Source organism: Pelodiscus sinensis, chromosome 7 (genome assembly GCF_049634645.1).
Source record: "Pelodiscus sinensis isolate JC-2024 chromosome 7, ASM4963464v1, whole genome shotgun sequence".
NCBI classification, from domain to species: Eukaryota; Metazoa; Chordata; order Testudines; family Trionychidae; genus Pelodiscus; species Pelodiscus sinensis.
In genome coordinates this window covers 16888700-16911756 of record NC_134717.1, presented here as the reverse complement: position 1 = coordinate 16911756, position 23057 = coordinate 16888700, and the positions used below count along the sequence as shown (strand labels likewise).

The following is a 23057-nucleotide window of genomic DNA, read 5'->3' as shown; positions in this document are numbered from 1 at the left end:
CTCACCTTAATTTTTTGTTTTTCCAAACTAAACATCCCCAGTTCCTTCAGACTTTTTTGTATGGCTTGCATTCAAACCCTTTGATTACCTTTGCTCCGACCTCTGAATCCTTTCCAGTTTTTCTCCTTCCTTTCTATATATTGCTGACCAAAAATGGACACACTACTCCAGATGAGGCATAACCAAGCACTGAGTAGAGAAGTACCATCACCTGCTTTCATGCTATGCCTCTATTCATGCAACTTAAAATCGCATTTGCTTTTTTTACAACAGCATCAGTGATAAAATTCTGTAATAGAGCATTCTTTAGTAGAGTACTAAAATAGAGTACTAAAGCATTTTCTCACCCAATTAGAAGGGGAGACATTTGAACTGAACTTCATTTACAAGTTTAACACTATCAATTTAGGCTTGAATAAAGATTTTAACTGGTTAACACATTACAAAGGCACTTTCCATACCTCTAATATTCACATTTCCATATCACATGCAGTGAATGAGATAGATCCGGCCTGACTCAGTTAGCTTAATTAACACTGGTTCTACAATTGACAGGTAACTTCTTTTGTTGTTATATACATGCCCTGGATTCATAATTTCCACTCAAACTCATCTGTTGAAGTGGGTTTTACCCACGAAAGCTCATGACCTAATAAACGTGTTGGTCTCTAAGGCTATGTCTATACTGCACTTCTCTTGAAAAAATGAGGAAGAATGGCTCTTGCACAAGAGAAGGTTTTTGTGCAAAAAGGAGCCGTCTACACAGCTCCTTTTTGTGCAAAAGCCTCTTGCGCAAAAGTGACCACTAATTAATTATGCAAATTAAGCATAGTGATATGCTAATCTGTGCTTCATTTGCATAAGCTTTTGCGCAAGAGAGATGCAGTATAGACGTAGCCCAAGGTGCCACAGGACTGCTCGTTGTTTTAGTTATATTTGGATAAAAGTACAGTATATGAATAAGGAATCCAGTATTTGTCCTAAACTGATGCCATGCACTGTTGAAAAATCTTGCATCTGTTCCGTGTTCTGATTATTTAGAATAAGGTCCATGAAAAAAGGGTCATGCCTTTATATTTTAACAGCATCAACACTTAGTCAAAACCATCATCACTCTTTTTAAAATCTTATGGACTCTAATGATAAGTATTTCATATTCATACTTAAACTGTATTTCTTCAATGTAGTTCAAAGAGTCAGGAATTCAACGCATAACTTGAATATAAGCAAGTAACAGTACAACTGAAATAATAAATACAACATTTAAATTAACTCATGAAATCATATCTGGTGTGTTCCAAAAGCAAAGCTTAAAGGAGCATGACATTTCCATTAATGCATTCTCATGCTGCTCTAATTTACAAATCCTTTCCATTACAGGCAGCTTATTATTTGTGTAAAGGCTACAACAATCTGTCAAGGTACCTGCTAAGTGTAAGTAGGTAACCAATGTTGCATGTCAAATTGCATCAAAAGTCCAACAAAAGCAATCAAGCAATTGGATACTAAAGGCTTCATTTAAAAATGCATGTGGACTGTGTTTACCTAGTGAAACTGGGCAGTTTTGAGCTGAGTTTGGGCGGGGGTGGGGGAGGGGGGAAGGGAGACAAGGCTTTCTTATCCTCATATGGTGTTGAGCTCAAGAGTAGGAGTCCAGACTGCTTACTCTAACCCAGGGGTGGGCAATAATTTTTTGCTGGGGGCCACCTGTTTCAACAGTTAATTACTCTTCTAGCTAAAAATTTACACTTTGTTTCCAATCTAAATTTGTCTAGTTTTAACTTTCAGCTACTGGATCTCGTTACTCCTGATTCTGATGGAGTGAAGAACCCATTATTATATATTTGTTTCCTACATAGATATTTATAGACTGTAAATCAAGGAATTCCTTATCCTTCTCTTTACAAAATTAATAAGACTGAGCTTTTTGAGTCTGTTTCTATCAGGAATATTTTTTAATCTTTTAATCATTTTTGGGTTTGTCTTTGAATTCTCTCAAAATCATTCTCGAATTGTGGATTTGAGAAATGGGCACAATATTCCAGCCACAGTTGCAGCAGTGCCAAACACAAAAGATAAAATCTCTGCTCCTACTCAAGATTCCTGTTTATACATCCCAGGAACATATTAGCATTTTTTGCATTGATTCACACTGGAGTTCATTCTCCACCACAACTCCAAAATCTTTCAGAATTACTGCTCTCCATGATGGAGTCTCCCATTCCAGGGATGGCCTACACTCGTACTTGCACCCCGTTTGCAGACAGTTCAGATCACTCTAAATTAGTGATCTGTCGTCTATATTATTTACTTCTCCCCTAATGTGGACAATGTACTCCCCGACACACTAATAACTATCAGAAATATGGAGCTACGCCACACAAACCATTCAGTCATGAGTTAAAACACAACGTTTGGTAAATGTACGTATAAGTGCTTGAGTAAAGGCTTTACAGATTTTAATAATCGGCATGATTTCCAGGAAGACAATGGAAGTGGTACTAGACCTAGTAGAATTAGTGCATATAAATGAAAGTGGTTGAATGTTACAAGACTGGCAACAAGACTGACATGCCAGATCCTGACCCTGATGTGCTGGCCTGGGAAGCAACTCACAGTCTGACCATGTTTAGGGCCTGGCAGCATCCTCCACTCTCAGTCCACCATGTGAGACTGAGTAGCAGCAGGGTCCCTGGACTCCCCCATGCAGGGTAGGATGGGTAGCCTGCCATAAGAAGGGCAGCTGTACTCAGTCCAGTGGCCTTTAACACAGAGATGAATTGGGCCATAGCTCTGTGCCGAGGAACCTCTGAAAGAGTAAGAAGGAGAAGGCCTGGTCTCACAAGTGTCAGTCCAAGGCAAGGTCCTCTTCAGAATCCTATTCCTCATGTTCACTCAGGAATTGTGGAGGACCTGGCAGGGTCTAAGGGTAACAATGGGTACTTGGTGAACCTCAAGGGCTCTTGACATTTTTGGAACTGGAAACTCACTGGAGCCAAGGAGCAGAGTCAGCAGTCTCAGATACAGCCAGACCCCAGGAAAAGTGGAACTCCTGCAATACTGAGACCCATCAGTACTGAGACCAACATGTGCACTGAAGGAGGTGTGGCCAAGGAAACTTGGAAGCAGGCTCACTGATGGGGAGGGACAAAAGGAGCAATTTCCCTGGGCTCCCGGCCACTGCAGGAATGGTGGCAGAGCACTGTGCCACCCTCACCCCACCTTGCCCAGCAAGTATGTCTTCTCCCTGGGTGGAGGGGAGCGCAATTCCTAATGGTGCTGAAGGTCTTGTGTGCCCTCAGGGAGGCACAGTAGGACTGAGTGGATTATTTAGTAGCCAGGAAGCTCCTTTTGCCACCTCAATATAATAATGGAACCAACGGTGTCTCCAAACTTGTGGATTTGCCACCTTACACACTATGTACCTGAGCAACTGGGAGCCTTAATGGTACTTGACTGGAGAGCTGGTGGGGCCCCAGTAGCTGAGGGAACTGACAATCTTGGCTTTTTAGAGACAGAATCTCTACTCGGTAAATCCAGGCCATGTTCTTTTGAGGGCTTGTGAAAGGACCCTGTATCTTCCTCTTGGGCATCCTGGAGCTGTGAAGAAGACTTGCTTGTGGACTGAAATATGGAGGGCAGAAAGTCCTCTGATCTGAGTCACAGATCAGATCTAGAGAACTCTCCATTATAAGGAGATGAAGCTTAATTTTTCTAATTTTTCTGGCTTTTTATTTTAATGCAAGACAAAAATTGTCCTTTTGAGCAATGAGAGAATCCCCAAGGTGACTGATGCAGCAGGAATGGTCATACAGCAGAAACACCTCCCAGCAGGACAGACAACACTGAAGCCAGATAAACCAGGCATAACCTCTAGAGATGTGAATGTTTAATCAGTTAACCAGTATGCCTCACCCTTAACAGGCGAGACTTACACATCAAGGTTAACCCGGGGGAGCAGAGCAGCCCCTCCTGCCTAATCGATTAACCACTTAACCAATGAAATGGGATTATACATCCCTAATCATGTCCCAGTAAGAAAAAACCTAACTAATATCTACGCAAATATAGTATGTAAAACAAAAAATGGGTTGAAAGTTTTGTTTGTTTTAAAATAAGTGTATCTACTATGTATAGAGAACCTAACACCAACACACTAACAACTATCAGCAAGAGAGAAAAAACAGAGAAACCAAGGAAATCTCAATGGTACAAATGCCAGTGTTCTATGTCAGGCCAAGGTGACAGAAGGAACTGGGGTGGAGCATCCACTCAGTGCTATATAACAGTGGCATGGGGCACAAAACTAACACACATTCATGGGCCAAACAGTCACTGCCATAAAAAAAATCTCCCAGGAAAGATACACTGGGTGCTACCCCTAGAGTGGAGCACGACTCGAAGAATTCCCCCCCAAACACATTATAGATAGGGAAGTAAGGAGGCGGTCATCTTGTTCCCTAGTGTGATGTGGTGCATTTAACACCCCATCTTGTGCTATATCTGTTAGGATACGGATCCATAAACATTCAAGATGTTTTCTGATTTACCAGTGACTCAAACATAGGTTATACCATATTTGACAGCATGTCACTTCCCCTCTCCTTTTGCCTACTTGATCCTTTAAATATAAATAGGTTACAACCATTGACTTAACATTCTAAGTGTGCAAATCATCTTACCCGGTTTCAGTAACACCCATTAGCTAGAAATTATGCTTCTGACTGAGCAATTCCAATTCCTCTTGTTTGTCATCCAAGCCCCTAGCATTGGGGTACAGGCAATTCAGAAAATTTCTCTTCATGAGTTCCTTGATTAATTTTAGTGTTGTGATCTATAGTTTTCTGATGAGTACTCATATCTTCCTTGTTTTTATATTCCTCTTTTGGTATTAGTTCTTTATTCCTGTTCTTTATTAATTAGGGGAGGACTTGCTGGCCTCAGATTAGTCCCTTTCCTTTCCTCTCTTTAGGAAGCTTAGTGTCACTCCCCCTGCTGATGTTATCCTTTTTACTTTTCCTCTTTTAGTGTTTGGGTAGATGGCTGCATTGACATGTGATTAATTTCTTGGACTACTGAGACTAATCATCTTCTAGTGTTCAGAAGGTAACTTACTTACTGTGAAAAATATTATGCTCTTGTGTGTGGTTTTTTAGATTTACTCTCAGAAACCAGGAGATGTTTTCACTGTTCTGCATATGTATGTGTTACAAACTTCTTATGCTTGTTACGGTCAAATATTTTTACAACTGCAACCATATACAGTTTGCAGGGGAGCATATGGATATTTAAAATAAACTGCCTACACCTATCTCACTCTGCTTTAAGACTCTTATTCTGTGTCCATTATTTTAGAATCTCTTAAGAGATTAGCACTTGAAACCATTTCATTCAGTATCTGAACATTTCCTCCCAACTTTAAGTTGATTTTGAAAGTCACAGCCATCATTATTCACATAGTGCTGTAAATGGGCACAGCACATACTAAAGCCAAAGATAAAAGAATCACCCCCCTGGAGTAGCTTACAATATAAAGTGAGAGCAGATAACTTTTTAATATATTATATTATCACCTGGATCAATCGGTCTTCAGCTATCGTTACAATTGCACCTATCACAACACGTCCACCAGTCTTCTCACACTCTTGCCTTTCTTCTCTACATTTGTCCAAAACGTTTAACAATGTCATCTTCCCATTTTCTTGGAGGCCGACCGGGTGGTCTTTTCTGTTCTCGCGGGTACCACTCAGCAGTAACTGTGGTCCATGTGCTGCATGGCCTGCCCATCGCATTTTGTTATGTCTGCTTTCCACGATAATATCTTTCACACTGCTGCGTTCTCTGATCATTTCATTTGGAATATGATCCAGAAGGGAAAATCCCAACATAGCTCACTCCATTGCCCTTTCAGCTACCAATAGTCGCTGCTCTTCTTTCTTCATCAAAGCCCACGTTTTGCTGCCATACAACATAGCTGGCAGCACTGCTGAATTGAAGATATTTGTACGTGTGGTCTTATCGATTTTTCCTTTGAGGACGTCCTTGATGGAATTGAATGCACACCATCATGCCTGAATCCTTCGCGAGAATTCTCCGTTCAGATCTTGGCACATATTAACTTCTTGGCCCAAATTTATGTACTGTTCCACTTCTTCGATTTCTTTTCCTGTTATCGTTATTTGGGCTTTTTGCATGTATTTCATTTTGCAGCGGTTCATTTTCAGACTGACCTGACTGCTTTTCTTGTCAAGTCTTTGTAGCATGCTCTGCAATTGGTTGGTGCTTTCGGCAATTAATACTATGTTGTCCGTGAATCTGAGATGAGATAATCGTTCTCTGTTTATGTTGACACCACTCCTCCAATTGATCTTGTACATAACCATTTCGAGGCATACGGTGAATAGTTTCAGTGAAATCGTATCTCCTTGCTTCATACCTTTCTCGATGGGATACGGAGGGGAGTTTCGAGGAGAGTAATATCTGTTGTACATCCAATACTCGCTTCAACAAATTGATGTATTGCATGTTAATGCCCTGCTCTGAGAGCACCTTCAATAGCGTTGAGTTCAATGCAATATTAAAGGCCTTTTCATAGTCAACGAAAGCAATGCACAGCGGAAATTTATATTCCCTCGCTCTTTCTAGGAGCTGGCTTAGGGTAAATATATGGTCAATCGTGCTGAAATTTCTTCGAAACCTTGCCTGCTCTCTCGGCTGTTCTTCATCCAAGCTCTGCAAAAGTCGGTTCGTTACCACCTTTGTAAAGAGCTTGTAAATATGAGAGAGTAGGCATATAGGGCAGTAATTCTTAAGAGTTTTTTGATCGCCCTTCTTGTGCAGCAAGATGGTATTTGACTCCTTCCAGCTTGATGGTATTTTTCCTTCTTCAAGATATAGACTGGGCCTTCCAAAGTTTTTCGTCTCCTGCAGAAATAATTTCTGATGTTATTCCATCTTTGCCTGGAGCTTTTCCCTTCTTCCTCGGATATAGTGCGCTTCGGATTTTGCTGACAATTATTGGGGGATGTGTTCTTCTGACTCGTGGAGCGCTGGGAGAGTGACATTGATTCTTGATTTAAATAGTTCTGTATAAAAGTCCTTACAGACCTCCCTCCATCCCTGCTCTGTCGATTATTGTCTCTCTATCCTTGTTCTTCAATGCTGTTATGCTCAGTCTATACTGCGTCAATTCCCACTTGCACGTCCTGAAGCTTTTGAGTGATTCAGCTGTTTTGAGGAGTTTTTCTTTCTGGAAGTTCTCAAAGTCATCCGTTAGCTTTTGCCATATAAGCTTGCATAGAATGGAGTACTCAGTGATGTTATCCGAGCTCCTTTTTATGTTTCTCCGCTTCTCCAGCAGGCTTTTAGTTTCCTTCGAGATTCTTCCCTTCACCTTCTTCAACTTTTCAATTTCAGCTGCTTTTAAGCAACGTCTCAGCTTGTGAGCAAAAATATCATAGTCCTCATCACACTTTTCCGTCTGGCTCCAGTCAAACCCAGAAATCGCTGTCTTCGGCCACTGTTTCCTATTTGCCATCTGTAACGCCTTCTTTTCTGCCACTTTGTCGAAAATCAACTTCGCTCTAAGCAAGCGATGGTCACTGCCGATGTTGAAAGGCTGCACAACAGAGATGTCTTGAATGTACCTTTTATTGACTAAAATATAGCAGATTTTATTCTTGCTCTTCGCATTTGGTGCGATCCATGTCCACCTTTTTATACCAAGTGTTTGCCATGTACAGTTCTTTCATTTCTGCCATCGCTACTAACCTTTCTCCTCTTTCATTCCTTTCGCCACTGCCATATCTCCCTATGAACTTTTCGTAAGCTTTCCCTCATCTGACCTTGGTGTTAAAGTCTCCCATCATGACAGTGCAAGTGGACCTCATAATATAATAGCATAGCATAGCAACAGCTAGTCTCTCTCTACCCCCTTATGTATTTTTAATGCCTGTTGCCAAATATCTACAGGTCAGCAAATTCAAAGACAAACTTCAGATAGGAAGTCTTACTTGCTCAATTTATCATTCCAGAGCAGCTTCTGCACCCTTCTCATTATGTGGGAATGTTTTGCCTTTCATGGAAAAGTCTTTTTCCTCAAAAAGCATTTCTGCATTTTCAAAGGACTAACTTTCAGGCGCTTATTGACTTTGCCATACTGACACTATCTGTAATGACCAGATGTGTTTCTTTTATGATAAACCGATCCTTTAATGGCCTGGAAACTAAATGAAAGCGTTCCAGATGGCAGAAAATCTCTCTGTGGCTGTGATTATTGCCTTTCCTAAAAAGAAGGCTTGTTCAGTATACAGTTGCCCTTTGAACCAATGCTGTTAAAGAGAAAGAACGGTTACTTACTTCATAACTGTGGTTCTTCGAGATGTGTTGCTCATGTCCATTCCATGTAGGTGTGTGCGCACAGCATTCACGCATTGTCAGAAAATTTTCGCCTAGCAGCACTCATCAGGCCAGCAGGGGAGCCCCCTGGAGTGGTGCTGGTATACCAGCCCATATATACGCCTGCTGGCCTTCCACCCCTCGGTTCCTTCTTACCGGACTACTCCAAAGAAGGGGAGGTGGGCGGGATTTGGAATGGACATGAGCAACACATCTCGAAGAAACACAGTTACGAGGTAAGTAACCATTTGTTCTTCAAGTGATTGCTCATGTCCAATTCCATGTAGGTGACTCCAAAGCAGAAACCCAAAGAGGCAGGGTCAGAGTTCTAGCCTTCCACTGAGTGGAGGACAGCCCTACCCAAGGCGGCATCCTCCCATGCCTGTTAGTGAAGGTGTGGACAGTCCTGCATATGTCCAGGATAAGGACCCGAGCCAGAAAAGCTTTGAAGGAGGCCTGAGCTCTAATCAAGTGGGCTGTGAGGGAAGGGGCTGGAATCCTAGCCATCCTGTAGCACTCCCTAATGCAGACTGTGATCCAAGAGGAGATCCTTTGTGTTGAAGCCAGCTGGCCTTTCATCTGCTCTGCTATGGCAACAAAGAGCTGAGGTGACCTGCAGAAGGGCTTCGTTCTTTCTAAGTAAAAGGCTAGAGCCCTCCAAACATCCAAAGTGGGTAGCACCTGTTCCTTACCCAATGCTTGGGGTAAAAAACCGGTAGGAAAATATCCTGTGACACATGAAAGCTGGACACTACTTTCGGTAGAAAGGCAGGTCAGGGGCGCAGATGTGACTTCATCTTTGAAGAAAACTGTGTATGTGGGGTCCGCAGTGAGGGCTCTCAGTTCGGACACATGTTTGGCTGACGTGATGGCCACCAAAAGGGATACCTTATAGGACAGGTGTAGTAACCAACACATTGCCAAAGGTTCAAACAGGGCTCCCATAAGCTTAGACAGAACCAGATTGAGATCCCACTGTGGGATGGGTTGCCTGACATGCGGGTAAAGCCTGTCCAGGCCCTTCAAGAATCTGTTCATCATTGGGTCCACAAAAAGAGTCTTGCCCCTGGTGCCCAGATGGAAAGCGGAAATAGCTGCCAGGTGGACCTTAATTGAGGAGAAGGACAGCCCTTGAAATCGGAAGTCCAAAAGGTAGTTCAGGACCCGGGAACCTGGGGCCTCTAAGGCCGAAAATCCCCTTTGAATAGTCCAGATATGGAACCACTTCCATTTGGCTAAATAGGTAGCACTGGTGGAAGGCTTCCTACTACCCAACAGCACCTTCTGCATCTGAGCCGAATACTGAAACTCCACTGCCATCTGCCATGGAGCTTCCATGCTGTGAAGTGCAGAGCGCACAGGTTCGGGTGCCGAAGCCTGCTGCTGTCTTGCGTAATCAGGTCTGGGACCATAGCTCTCCCTATCGATCTTTTGATGACAGACTCAGGAGGGTAGAGAACCAATGCTGTCCGGGTCATGCTGGGGCTATGATGATCAGTGATGCCCTGAATTCCTACAACCACAAGAGCACTCTGTGGACTAGTGGGAATGACAGGAATGCTTAAAGCAGACCCCCGGGCCAAGAGATGACTAGCACATCTCTCTGAGAGCTCCACCCCATTCCCATGAAGGAGCAGAACTTCTGGCATTTCCTGTTCTGTTATGTGGCGAATAGGTCCAAAAGGGAAAAATCCCATTTGCGGAAGAGCCAAGTGGCTACGTCCCATCTGAAAGACCATTCATGACCAGAGAAGGATCTGCTCAGCTGATCCGCCAGATCGTTCTTGGAGCCTGGGAGACAGGAGGCCATTGGGTGGATATCCGCTCGGATAAGGAAAACTGAAAAAATTGGGCTTGTTTAGTTTGTAAAGATGACTGAGAGGGGACATGATAGCGGTTTTCAGGTATCTAAAAAGGTGTCACAAAGAAGGAGAAAAATTGTTCTCCTTAGCCTCTGAGGATAGAACAAGAAGCAATCGGCTTAAACCGTAGCAAGGGAGGTTTAGGTTGGACATTAGGAAAAAGTTCCTAACTGTCAGGGTGGTTAAACACTAGAATAAGTTGCCTAGAGATGTTGTGAAATCTCCAACTCTGGAGATATTTAAGAGCAGGTTAGATAGACATCTATCAGGAATTGTCTAGATGATACTGGGTCCTGCCATGAAGGCAGGGGACTGGACTCAATGACCTCTCGAGGTCCCTTCCAGTTCTAGTTTTTTATGGTTCTATGCAGAGATCCTACAAGTGTAGAATCTAACACAGGTGATGTGAGCAGGTCCCATCCTGCCTATTGATATGTGAGACCGCCGACGTATTGTTGGATAGGATGTGCACCAACTTGCCCAATTTGAGGGAGGAATGCCATGCGAGGCGGACTGCTCATAGCTCCCTGACATTGATGTGCAGGGAGAGATCATCCACGATCCACATATCTTGTGTCCGTATGTCTCCGAGGTGGGTTCCCCCTGTATCTGACGCATCCGTCACCAGCCAGAGGGTTAGTAGGGGCTTAGGGAATGGTATCCTGGTGCAGACCTCCCCTCCCGGGTCCACCAATCCAGGGATCGAAGGACCTTGAAGGGCATGGTCATCATTCTGTCCCAGTGGTGGAACGATGGGTTGTGAGGGTGCGGCAGCCACATCTTAGTGGTCGCATGTGGAGCCTGGCATGTTGGGTAACATACGTGTATGTGGCCATTAGGTCCAGGACCCACATGCAAGTCCTAGCTGTGGTTATAGGGAATGCCTGCAGATCCCGTACTGCTGATTTGATCACCAGAAAGCGGGACCTGGGGAGGGAGGCCCTTGCAGATGTGAAGTCCAGATTGGCGCCCACAAACTATCAGTGGAGTGGGTACCAAAGTTGATTTGTCCACATTCTGGAGTAGGCCCAACTCCCAGAAGAGATCTTGAACCAGGGCAAAGTGGGCCCGCACCTGGTTTGCAGAGCTCCCTCGCAGAAGCCAGTTGTCCAGATATGGGAATACCTGGACTCCTCTTTTTCTCAGTGTGGCAGCCACAACAGCCATGCACTTTGTGAAGTCCCGTGGAAATCCCAAAGGGGAAGGCTGTAAACTGATGGTAGTCTCTACCCACTGTGAAGCAGAGGAACTGTCGGTGGTGGGGAGCAATGGAAATGTGAAAGTAGGCGTCTTTTAGATTGAGGGCAGCATAACAGTCTCCAGGAGCTAGGGATGGAATGATAGATGCTAGGGCCACCATCTTGAATTTGGTTTTGATGATGAAGGTGTTGAGATCCCTGAGGTCCAGGAGAGAGAAGAACCCTCCCCATGGCTTTGGGGACCAGGAAATATCAGGAATAAAAGCCCCTGCTCAGGACTTCTGGGGGAACTGGCTCTGCGGTCCCTAATGCGAGGATCTGAAGGACCTTCCCCAAAGGAGAAGCTTGTGAGAGGGGTCCCTGAAGAGGGACGGGGTGAGGGGGATGTGAAAGCATCAGAATGGACGGGGACGACATAGCCCCTTCCCACCATCTGTAGGACACAGCGGTCCAAGGTAACAGATTCCCAGGCCTGGCAGAAAGGGAATAGATGATCTCAGAAATAGAGGGGTGAGACTGTTAAGCTGTCCTTGGGTGTACCCTCAACATCCTTGATGGGACCCTGAGGAGTCGTTAGGTGGACCCTGCACCTGATCCTGGGGTGGCCAAGGATGGCGCATGCCATTCCTCCCATTGACATTTCTACTGTGGCGCCGGGAGAAATCAGGAAGAGAGCCCTGCTGAGAAAGCCTTGGTGGGTTCCTGATTGAGAAGGATCGCTGCTGGGTGGCCGTGTGTGAATGCTCAGTGACATTAGAATGGCCCAGGTGTCCTTGAGCCCATGTAGATGCTGGTCCATTTGTTCAGAGAACAGAGACAGTCCCTCAAATGGAAGGTCTTGGATCGTATTTTGGAGCTCTGGGGGGTACCGCAGACCCTTGCAGCCAAGAGCTGGAGTGTAACACCAACCCCGTAGCCATAACACGAGTGGCTGCATTGGCTGTGTCAAAGGCAGCCTGGAGCATGGCCCTAGAGATCATTCTGCCCTCTTCTGAGAGGGCTCTGAACTTGAGCCGAGAATCCCTGGGGAGAAGTTCATTAAACTTGTCCATGGAGGTTATACGCGTAGTGAGACAGCAAAACTAGCTTGTTCGCTATGTGAAACTGTAGGCCTTCAGATGCGTAGGTCCATTTTTTTGGCATCCCTGTTCTTAGGGGTGGCACCTCGCTGGCCCTGCCTCTCCTTCTGGTTCACTGCCTGAACCACCAGAGATCCCAGGGGCGGGTGGGAGAAGAGGCATTCATTCCCCTCCTGGGCCATGAAGAACCGCCATTAATGTCTGTTGGTGGAATGGAGGCCGGGGTTTACCAGAGGGAGTTGCCACCATATTGTTGATGGAGAGGGCCACTATGGTAGGAGTGTCTGATAGTAGAATGTTAACCATAGGGTCAGAATCCGCCGACACTCACTCCACCTAGACCCCTAGGCTTTGGGCCAGTTGGCGAAGGAGGTCCTCATGTGCCCTCAAGTCCATGGAAGACACGGAGGGAAGAGTGTCACCCAGGGCCTCATACAGAGAGAAGGATGAGGGCCCCTTCAGGCCCGTCTCTGCAAGGTCCACTGCCATCGACGGGGGCACTGTGGGTGGCCGGGCCACGGGGCCCTTGGACTCCAAGGGGTGTGGGGACATCTGGCCTGGCGGAACCGACTTCCTCAACATAGGTGATCGAGTGAGTGGGGTCACTGAAGGAGGAGCTCTGAACCCAGAGAAGACCGACTCTGGTCTAGGGGGAGCCATACCCTGACCCTGGTGGTAAGCCCACGGGGTCCAGAAGGAGTTGGTGTCAGTGAGGGCCATGACTGCTGCATACCCGGCATACTGCTGTTGATGGGCAGAGGTGCTATGGTGCCGTCACTGATGACGGGAATGAGACTGGTGCCGAGATCTTGGTCTTGACCCGCTGGAGGACCATGTGGATTCCGCCTCTGAGTCGGTTGAATACTCTGAATTTGCCGCTGGTGCTGACCCCGACAGAGATGCCACTGGTGTGGTGGTGCCTGACCAGTGTTTTTTTGACGTTGGTGCTTAAAAGCCAGTTCCCCCCAGAATTGGCTCCACAATGCAGCCTGCCCCCCTCCCTGCACTGCTGCCTCATAAGAGGGGAGAGCAGGGGAGGCTGCCACAAAGCAGCCTCTGTCCATGGCAGGCCCGAACTTCCCACTGACAGAGGCTGCTCCATAAACCACGAACCAGTGTCTGCCTGTGGGGAGCTTAGATCCCCCATGGACAGGGGCTGCTGCCATCCCATGCTGCTGCCTCTGTTTTGGAGACAGCAGTGTGGAGCAGCAGGCAGCCAGTCCATGAGGAGAGCTGGTTTAAACAAACAAGGCAGTCCATGGAGATTCAGCAAACCATCTTAATGCAGATACAAATGAAGTCAACGTGTAGGTGTTTTATAATCATGTCAAGCTCTTCTCTCCTGCCCTGCAGCAAAGTCAGGAAAAAATATTCAAATGCACAGTCACAGTGAACACTAACAGCAAGCATTAGTGGAGGATTAACCAACTACTGTGATCAGACCACATAAGTTTTAGATAATCAGTCACTATATTATTGAGATACTAATGTCTATTCTGCAGAAAACCTCTAATTTATTAAAAAAATCTAGACAGATTTTTAAATTCAAAACTATTTTATAAATCTCAGTTCCCACTGTCAAGCAGGCTGTTTTTTTATTCAAGCAAATGTAAAGCTAAATATATCAGAGTAACTAAATGTCAGACATACTAAAAACAAGAGAAATGACAACCCACATCACAATAGCCCATATAAGAATTAACAAGCTACGAACGACATCATCAGCAAGACATTTCATTTTGATTGACCTGCCAATTAAATGAAACCCTAAAAAATTGGGAGAACAAGATCTGATGTCTTAATTACCTGTCATCAGGGCTTTTCTTTGGCGGGGGAGAGGAGACGGAATGTTAGCTTGGCTGTGTACAAGCAAGGAAATCCTTTATTTAAAAGAGCTCTTAAAATTATCAAGAATGATAAACTTTATGGAAAAATATTTGAAAAACAGAAAGACTGACATATTTGGAAGATGTCATTAATATAAGAAAATCCAATTTAAAGAAGTAAAGATTATATTGGAAGAGATTATTTTAAAATGTAATTATTTTAAGATGTAAAAGACCAGCATTTCAATACTGGTCTCCCAAAAACCTCCACTGGTCTATTCATCATCATAATTTGAGAAATATAGTGAGCTCTCAAAACTACAGCATTAGGAAAGAATGAAAAGCACAGCAACAACATCGAAACTCTTTCATAGTCTCTCAAATCCTTGTAGATTTTTGCAAGCTGCATTGCAGGGATTCAAAATTGTAAAGACTTCAATACTTTGGCATAATGATAGTGACATTTTATATTACATCTTTCAACCCAACAGATCTTGTGAGCACTTTATAAACTATAGTGTCTTCAATTTAATTCAGTCACTAATCAATCTGATCAATGTAATTTGGGATCAAAATATCAGAAGCCATATCATATAAAAACAAACCCCAACTCCCACCCTTTATTTTGACAGTACTAGGCTATTATTATGGGATGATTCAATAATAGCTATGTAAAACTGCTTAATAGTGAAAACTAGAATTTTTAATGTGCTATAAGTAAAAAAAGAACCCAAGGAAGACTCATGCTACTGAAGAATTATTAGAGATAAAAACAGTTATTCGGTTGTAACAAGTTATAAATCATGTGCTATGAAAATTATGATAAGCCTCCTGGACATTGAACAGAAATCATGTCCAATTGCTTATTTTAAACTGTGAAGAGAACAAATTAAACTGGAGAGATTTATGTTCAGGTTATTATTAAAGTGTCAATATTTATCCACAATGGAATCCGTGATTAACACAGTAATTTTGAATTTTAAGTACAGGAAAAGCTGTGACGACCACAGGTACATCTGTGTGGCAAATATAAGCACATGGTGACTTTTTAAATGGCAACATTGCACTCAGGCACCATGATGACTGCATTTAAGTGGCTTTAAAAATACAAGGCCAAACAAAGGGGAATTTAACTTGATCTTTGGGTATGTACAAACACCTAAGAATGTCATAACAACTGTGCATGTGTTTGACAAATTGCCAGAGACTTATAGAAAATTTAGCTCGTTTCATCCAGACTAGGATAGACATCTTAAAGCCAGTTTTGCAACAAACTCATTTTCCCATTTTTTGTAACTAATAAGCAAAGCAAAGCAAAGCATTTATCAATCTGTGAGAATGTATTTCATTTTTAAATCTACAATTTAAAAGCTAGGTGACAACTGTACTGCAGGTTTGCTTACACTGCTCTGACAATCACTTTGACCTGGAGTCCTCTATTTTGATAAAAAGCACTCAATTTTTCATTCAGTTACTTCCTCAGTGGCACATGAGCAGAAACACTTTGATAGTGTTTTCCACTGCATATAGTCCCATGGTCTGTATTTAAACTAAAAGATAAGATAAAAGCAGTGTACACATTTAAAGCAACCCCCCTCCCAGAGATTAGAAGAGTTTGTTCAATCTGTCATCCTATTCCTTTAACCTTGGACAGCTTTATGCAGAATATATAATATTTATAGGAGCATAATTTGCAGCATAGAGATTTGTTAATAGATGAGGTTAAAATTTCCTTTCCCCCCCAATCGGTGGGTTTGTGAAAGAAACATTTTGTGATTTTAAATTTGGAAAAGTAAATGTATGGCCCCTTCCAGGTTTTCCCCCACTGTTTATGATTTGTTGCTGTGCATTATCACAATAGAAGCCATTACAAAATAAACTGTATGGAATAACTGAAAGGAGTTTATCACAGAGATCTAAACAGTGGTGGCCTTGCGTTTCTGTGCAGGAGCTATTGGCAAATTATGACTTTTTTTTTAGACCACCAGTGTGTCTTCGTACTTTCTGCATACAGTACATTATTTTTTAGTGGTTTTAATGTTTTTTCCCTTCTTGGAAATAAACTTACTTTAGTTTCTCTCAGCAGAAACTGCAAATCCCGCCCACTAAGGATGCCATGGTTTTTCACGTAGCTGGGCATATGGACAGTGCTTGTCCCGTGGACAGTTCCATGGACTTCCATGTAGGTATGAATGATGTCCAAATAAGCCTTCTTATCCTATAACATGAAACAAAATTCATTTTAGCCTTTACAAGGAAACTTTAAGAAATGATGCTGTCCCACTTAGAACTGGTTATTCATTGAAACAATGTCCCTAACCATATATGGAAGGAGGTCAGCAGTTCCTGTCTTCCATAACTATATCTTTGACATAAGATTTGACAGTGATTATATGATTAATATTTTAAAGTCTTAATTTCTAATAGTTTTGTGCTAGGTTTGCAATTTAGACATCCTAAATCTGTTTCACAGAAATCCAACAGGAAAATTCCTATTAGTTACTGTGGTTTGGGGGCCTGATTTTTCCCCACTGAAATTAAGGTAATAAGCCTTTGCAAGACAGAAGTTGTGTTGAAAACGTTTTTACACATAATAAACGCAATTTTCTAACCCACGCTAAAGGTGATGCACACATACTGTGCTTTCATTGGACTACGGTCATACTGAAGTTCACTCAAAGGAAAAGTAGAATAGGAAAATCCTAATGAGTAGAAGTCAAGAATAATAAAACACCAAACCTAGACGTCTAAAGTGAAATTTCATTATTTACTGCTTACCAAAACTAGGCATGCATTAAGTATTCAGTGTATCCAATCTAAAGCTTGAAAATAAAAGATTGTATCTAGCTTTAGTTTCTGCTGTGGTTTGATAACACCAGCAAGAAAGTGGACAATTTATCCTTTCACAGCCTGCCTCATCACTAAATTTTCTGATCAATTATTCCCCATACTACATTTTAGAAAGAATTCAATGGCTAATTATTATGTATGTTAACAAAATACATTGAGAAAACCAAATTCTGTCTGATAACCAAATCTGAGTTCTGGATTGTCCTTGTACAGTATAAATCAGCTTATGAAACATGTTTTTGTAATCTGGAGGACAGAATAGGGTAGAGATGAAGGAGCTGTCCAACTCTTTCAGCTGCTAACTAGCTCAAATATACAGTATTTCATTAGGATGAGGGTCAGGCAGAGAATATAATGAATAAACTGATTTGATAGAAAGATTTCATACAGAATATTACAGTCAATGAAATAGTGAAACAGAATTAATATTCTCAATATGCATAGTCATACATAAAGTCATCCATTAACAGAGTTCTGGAAAGTCAACTGTCAAGTGTAATAATAGTAAAAATAAGAATCGAAAACAAATAATTATATAGTATTTTTCATTATTAAATCTCAAAGCATTTTATGAAGTCAGTCAGTATGTCTATCCCCATATTACATATGAGGAAAAGGCAGTACAGAAAGATTTGTAGGAGAACTGGGAATAGTACCCGTGTCACCAATGCCCCACTGCTATCTATTTTGGCCAAACTGGACAGTCTCTATGCCAAAGGATAAATGGACTCAAATCAGACATTAGGAATGGTAACATGCACAAACCTCTAGGGGAACACTTTAACCTCCCAGGACATTCAGTAATGGATTTGAAAGCAGGCATCCTCTACAAAACCATTTAAAAAACTGGATACAAAAGGGGGACATCTGAACTGGAATTCGTTTGCAAATTCTCAGCTTAGGATGGAATAAGGATCTCTACTGGATAACACATTACAAAAGCCATTTTCCCTCTTTGAATATTCATATCTCCAGAACAAACGCTATGAATGACCCACTTCCACCCTGACTTTATTAGCTTCCTTAATACAAGCAACTTATCTTCCCTTATATATTACACATTCCTGCTTCTGTAACTTCCATTCCAATTTATCTGATGAAGTGGGTTTTACATACAAAGCTTATGTCTTAATAAATCTGTAAGGATATGTCTGCACTTGCACCCTATTTCGAAATAGGGATGAAAAGGAAGACATTCGAAATTGCAAATGAACCCGGGATTTAAATATCCCGTGCTTCATTTGCATATTCGCTTTATGGCGCTATTTAGAAATAACAGATGCTGGTAAGCCGCGGTTATTTCAAGACAAAACCCTTCTCTTGAAATAAATCTTATTCCTCATACAATGAGGTTTACCAGTTATTTCGAGAGAAGGGTTCTCTCTCGAAATAACTGCGTCTTAACAGTGTCTGTTATTTCAAAATAGCACCATAATGTGAATATGCAAATGAAGCGTGGGATATTTAAATCCCGGCTTCATTTGCAATGTCAAATGTCTTCATTTGCATCCATATTTCGAAATAGGGTGCAAGTGTAGACATACCTTTAGGGTACGTCTAGACTACATGCCTCTGACGACAGAGGCATGTAGATTAGACTACCTGACATAGGAAAATGAAGCAGTGATTTAAATAATCGCCGCTTCATTTAAATTTACATGGCTGCCGCGCTGAGCCGATCAGCTGTTTGTCAGCTCAGCGCGGTAGTCTGGATGTTCCGTGGTCGACATCAAAGGAGGCATACCTGGGAGGTCGACAAATGCCTTTGATGTCGACCACGGAACATCCAGATTACCGCGCTGAGCCGACAAACAGCTGATCGGCTGAGCGCGGCAGCCATGTAAATTTAAATGAAGCGGCGATTATTTAAATCGCCGCTTCATTTTCCTATGCCGGGTAGTCTAATCTACATGCCTCTGTCGCCAGAGGCATGTAGTCTAGACGTACCCTTAGTCTCTAAGGTAACACAGGATTCCTGTTTGTTTTTAATAAGTCTTACATTTTCCACACGGGTAAATCCATTTTGCCTTCTAATAACTTCTTGTTCTTTTCTGAACTCTAATTTCTCAATATGTTTCTGATAAGGAGGGGTCCATTACTGAACATGACATTCTAGAAGCAATTATGAAGCTGCTGTATTCTTTCCACTGTTTGTATTCAGCTGAAATGGGAACTCCATTGTTATGGTATTGACCACACAGTAAGACACAGTCCCTAATGGAACAGTTTACAATCTAAAGAGACCAAGACAAAAGTGTTGAAGGGAAAGAAAGCCATAGAATGGAAGTGACTTTTTCCTTCTCACAACAACAGGTGAATGGAAGTAGGTTTCAGTAAAAGTTGTGTCTTATCTGAAGTCCTATTCCAAAGACTAGCTTCCATTTTGAGGCAACATCTCTGTAGCCCAGTGGTCTCTCATCTTTTCCATCCATATGCAGAATAAATGTTTTTATGTGCTCTGAGGCACATGAGACTGTGCACCACCACCAAAACAAAAAACCTAGCTGAGAGCACTCTGCTTATCACCTGGCTGGCATTTGAATCTCTCCGAAGTGGCTACACACACACACACAGCTTACATGGAACACGGGTGTAGTCCCAAGTTATTTTGGCTTTTTCTGCCTGCACTGTATAAAAACTCATGTCTAATTTGCAATCCGATATCACCCTAAATATCTGCAGAACTCCAGGGCTCTGTCTTCCATTAGAAGTCAGATTATGTAGGAACACCCCCCCCCCCCCACACACACATTCTACATATAAATGACCTATAAAAGAACAAACCAAATCTTAAATAAATTTGAGATACTAATCTTGAGATACCAAGATTTTAAAAAAACATATAATAAAAGATTTTAAAAAACTGCTATAATAAAATGCAGTAGTTTATTCTTTATATATTTGTAATGATAGATTAAGACTAGATAGATAGATAGATAGATAGTATGATTAGTACTCAAATAATATATTTCGTGCCTGGAAATAATAGCTTAAGGTGAATTAAGTACTTCAAAATACTATAGGGATAAGACAACTAGGTTATACAAACAACAAAATATAACATGAAGTGAGTGCACTACTGTACCACTGTTACTTACATATTATTCTCACAGTACGATTTTCATTTGTAAAGGATCTTTATTTTTGAAAACAGTGCCTTTCAAGAGTAAGTGCTTTACAAACAGTTAAGCCTCTTCATGCCCTGCTGAGGAAGGCACTTCAAATATTATCCTTCTATTTGGAGCAAACTGAGCTGAGAGATGTTAAGTGACTTGCCCAAGGCCATGCAATAAATCATTGGAAAAGCAGGCAATAGAAACCAAAAGCTTGGATTTCTAGTTCCTGCTTCCATCATTAGTTGACAGGAACAAGTTACTATACTGTCTGAAAAATACATACTACAAAATTAGAGCAATAACTTATCCCCACACCCCAAATCCCTAGTATTTGTAAAGTAGAAAATATACAATTAAAAATGAGACAGGACTTAGGATCAGGTATGTCCCTCATAATAAATGAAAAAAGGTTCCTGGAAATAAGAGAATACCACCATTTAAAACAGGGGTGAGCAATAAGTGGCCCACAGACTGGTTAGCTGGGGGTAGCTCTTGATGGACCACCAGTGCTTTATCTATGCATCTTGTAGCTCCTGTTTGCTATGAATCACCATTCCTGACCAATGGGATCTGCGGGAAGTGGTGCAGACCAGGACATTGCTTCCTACTGCTCCCACTGACTGGGAACACCAGGGGATAACTCTGGCTACTGGTTAGTCTAACTTCAGTACCGGGCAAATTAGTCGAAACAATAGTAAAGAATAAAATTGTCAGTCAAGTAGAAGAACATAATTTGTTGGACAAAAGTCATCATGGTTTCTGTAAAGGGAAATCCTGTCTTACTAATCTATTAGAGTTCTTTGAAGGGGTTAACAAACATGCAGACAAGGGGGATCCAGTAGATATAGTATACTTAGATTTTCAGAAAGCCTTTGACAAGGTCCCTCACCAAAGGCTCTTGTGTAAATTACATGGCCATGGGATAAGAGAGAAGGTCCTTTCTTGGATTGAGAACTGGTTAAAAGACAGGAAATGAAGGGTAGGAATAAATGGTAAATTTTCAGAATGGAGAGGGATAACTAGTGGTGTCCCCCAAGGGTCAGTCCTGGGACCAATCCTTTTCAATTTATTCATAAATGATCTGGAGAAAGGGGTAAGCACTGAGGTAGTAAAGTTTGCGGATGATACCAAACTGTTTAGGATAGTCAAGACAGAAGCAGACTGTGAGGGACTCCAAAAAGATCTCGCCAAACTGAGTGATTGGGCAACAAAATGGCAAATGAAATTTAATGTGGATAAGTGTAAAGTAATGCACATCGGGAAAAATAACCCCAACTATAGATACAGTATGATGGGGGCTAATTTGGCTATGACAAATCAGGAAAGAGATCTTGGAGTTATCGTGGACAGTTCTCTGAAAACTTCCACACAGTGTGCAGTGGCAGTCAAAAAGGCAAATAGGATGCTAGGAATTATTAAGAAAGGGATAGAAAATAAGACAAAGTATATCTTACTGCTCCTGTATAAAACTATGGTACGCCCACATCTTGAATACTGTGTACAGATGTGGTCTCCGCTCCTCAAAAAAGATATTTTGGCCTTGGAAAGGGTTCAGAAAAGGGCAACTAAAATGATTAGGGGTTTGGAATGGGTCCCATATGAAGAGAGGTTAAAGCGACTGGGACTTTTCAGTTTAGAAAAGAGGAGACTGAGGGGGGATATAATAGAGGTATATAAAATTATGAGTGGAGTGGAGAGAGCGGATAAAGAAAAGTTATTTATTAGTACCCATAATAGAAGAACTAGAGGACACCAAATTAAATTAATGGGTAGCAGGTTTAAAACTAATAAAAGAAAGTTCTTCACACAGCGTGTAGTCAGCCTGTGGAACTCCTTGCCAGAGGAGGCTGTGAAGGCTAGGACTATAACAGAGTTTAAAGAGAAGCTAGATAATTTCATGGAGGTTAGGTCCATAAAAGGCTATTAGTCAGGGGGACAGAAATGGTGTCCCTGGCCTCTGTTTGTCAGAGACTGGCGAAGGATGGCAGGAGACAAATCCCTTGATCATTGTCTTCGGTCCACCCTCTCTGGAGTACCTGGTGTTGGCCACTGTTGGCAGACAGGCTACTGGGCTAGATGGACCTTTGGTCTGACCCAGTACGGCCATTCTTATGGCTATTTCTGGCTTATTACCTGCTCTGTTATAGAAAATAATTTTACTAGCCTAAATTTCACAATGTTGTTTATATTATATACAAGAGGTAACAGAGATCCCTTTGATGTAGCCTTTTCCTTTCAAGTTGCAGAAATACGGATTGCAAAGCCTTTTTTGGTTTTCTTAATGTATAGAGGTTTACTGATAGTAGCATATCTTAATGTGCTGTGTTTGCCTAAACAAAGCTCATGAGTTATGGTTCAGTGTTTTCAAGGTGAAAATATATAAGACTATAAGGCATAGGTATTGACAATACAATCTGCCTACTGTAGGAACATTAAAAAGTTCATCTTGAATCTTATCAAGAAAAGTAATATAGTGTTCCCTATAAATAAAATCATGATATAATATGGTAACATGAACACACTGTAAGCAGGAAAAAAACAACAAAAACCCAGCTACTAAGAAAAAAGAGTTATTTCCTCAAAATTTTACCGATTTCAATGAAATAGATACCCAGCTCTCACACAGCACATTTCTTAAAATAATAACACACACAAAACTTATCCAATCTTTAGAGCCCTTCTTAGAGGCTCCTTATTCGCATGTACATATCCAACTTCAGAGATGTAG

The 23057-nt window shown here is 42.0% G+C and overlaps 1 protein-coding gene across 5 annotated transcripts in view; it reads right to left on the bottom strand.

The window, feature by feature from the left end:
* Positions 1 to 23057, bottom strand: part of MGAT5 (alpha-1,6-mannosylglycoprotein 6-beta-N-acetylglucosaminyltransferase) — a 272734-nt gene that overhangs the window by 35365 nt on the left and 214312 nt on the right. For all 5 annotated transcript variants that reach the window (XM_075933279.1, XM_075933275.1, XM_075933278.1 and 2 more), the window contains one exon: positions 16432 to 16581. In XM_075933279.1, coding sequence (XP_075789394.1) covers positions 16432 to 16581 — 150 coding nt within the window. The remainder of the gene's footprint in view (positions 1 to 16431; positions 16582 to 23057) is intronic.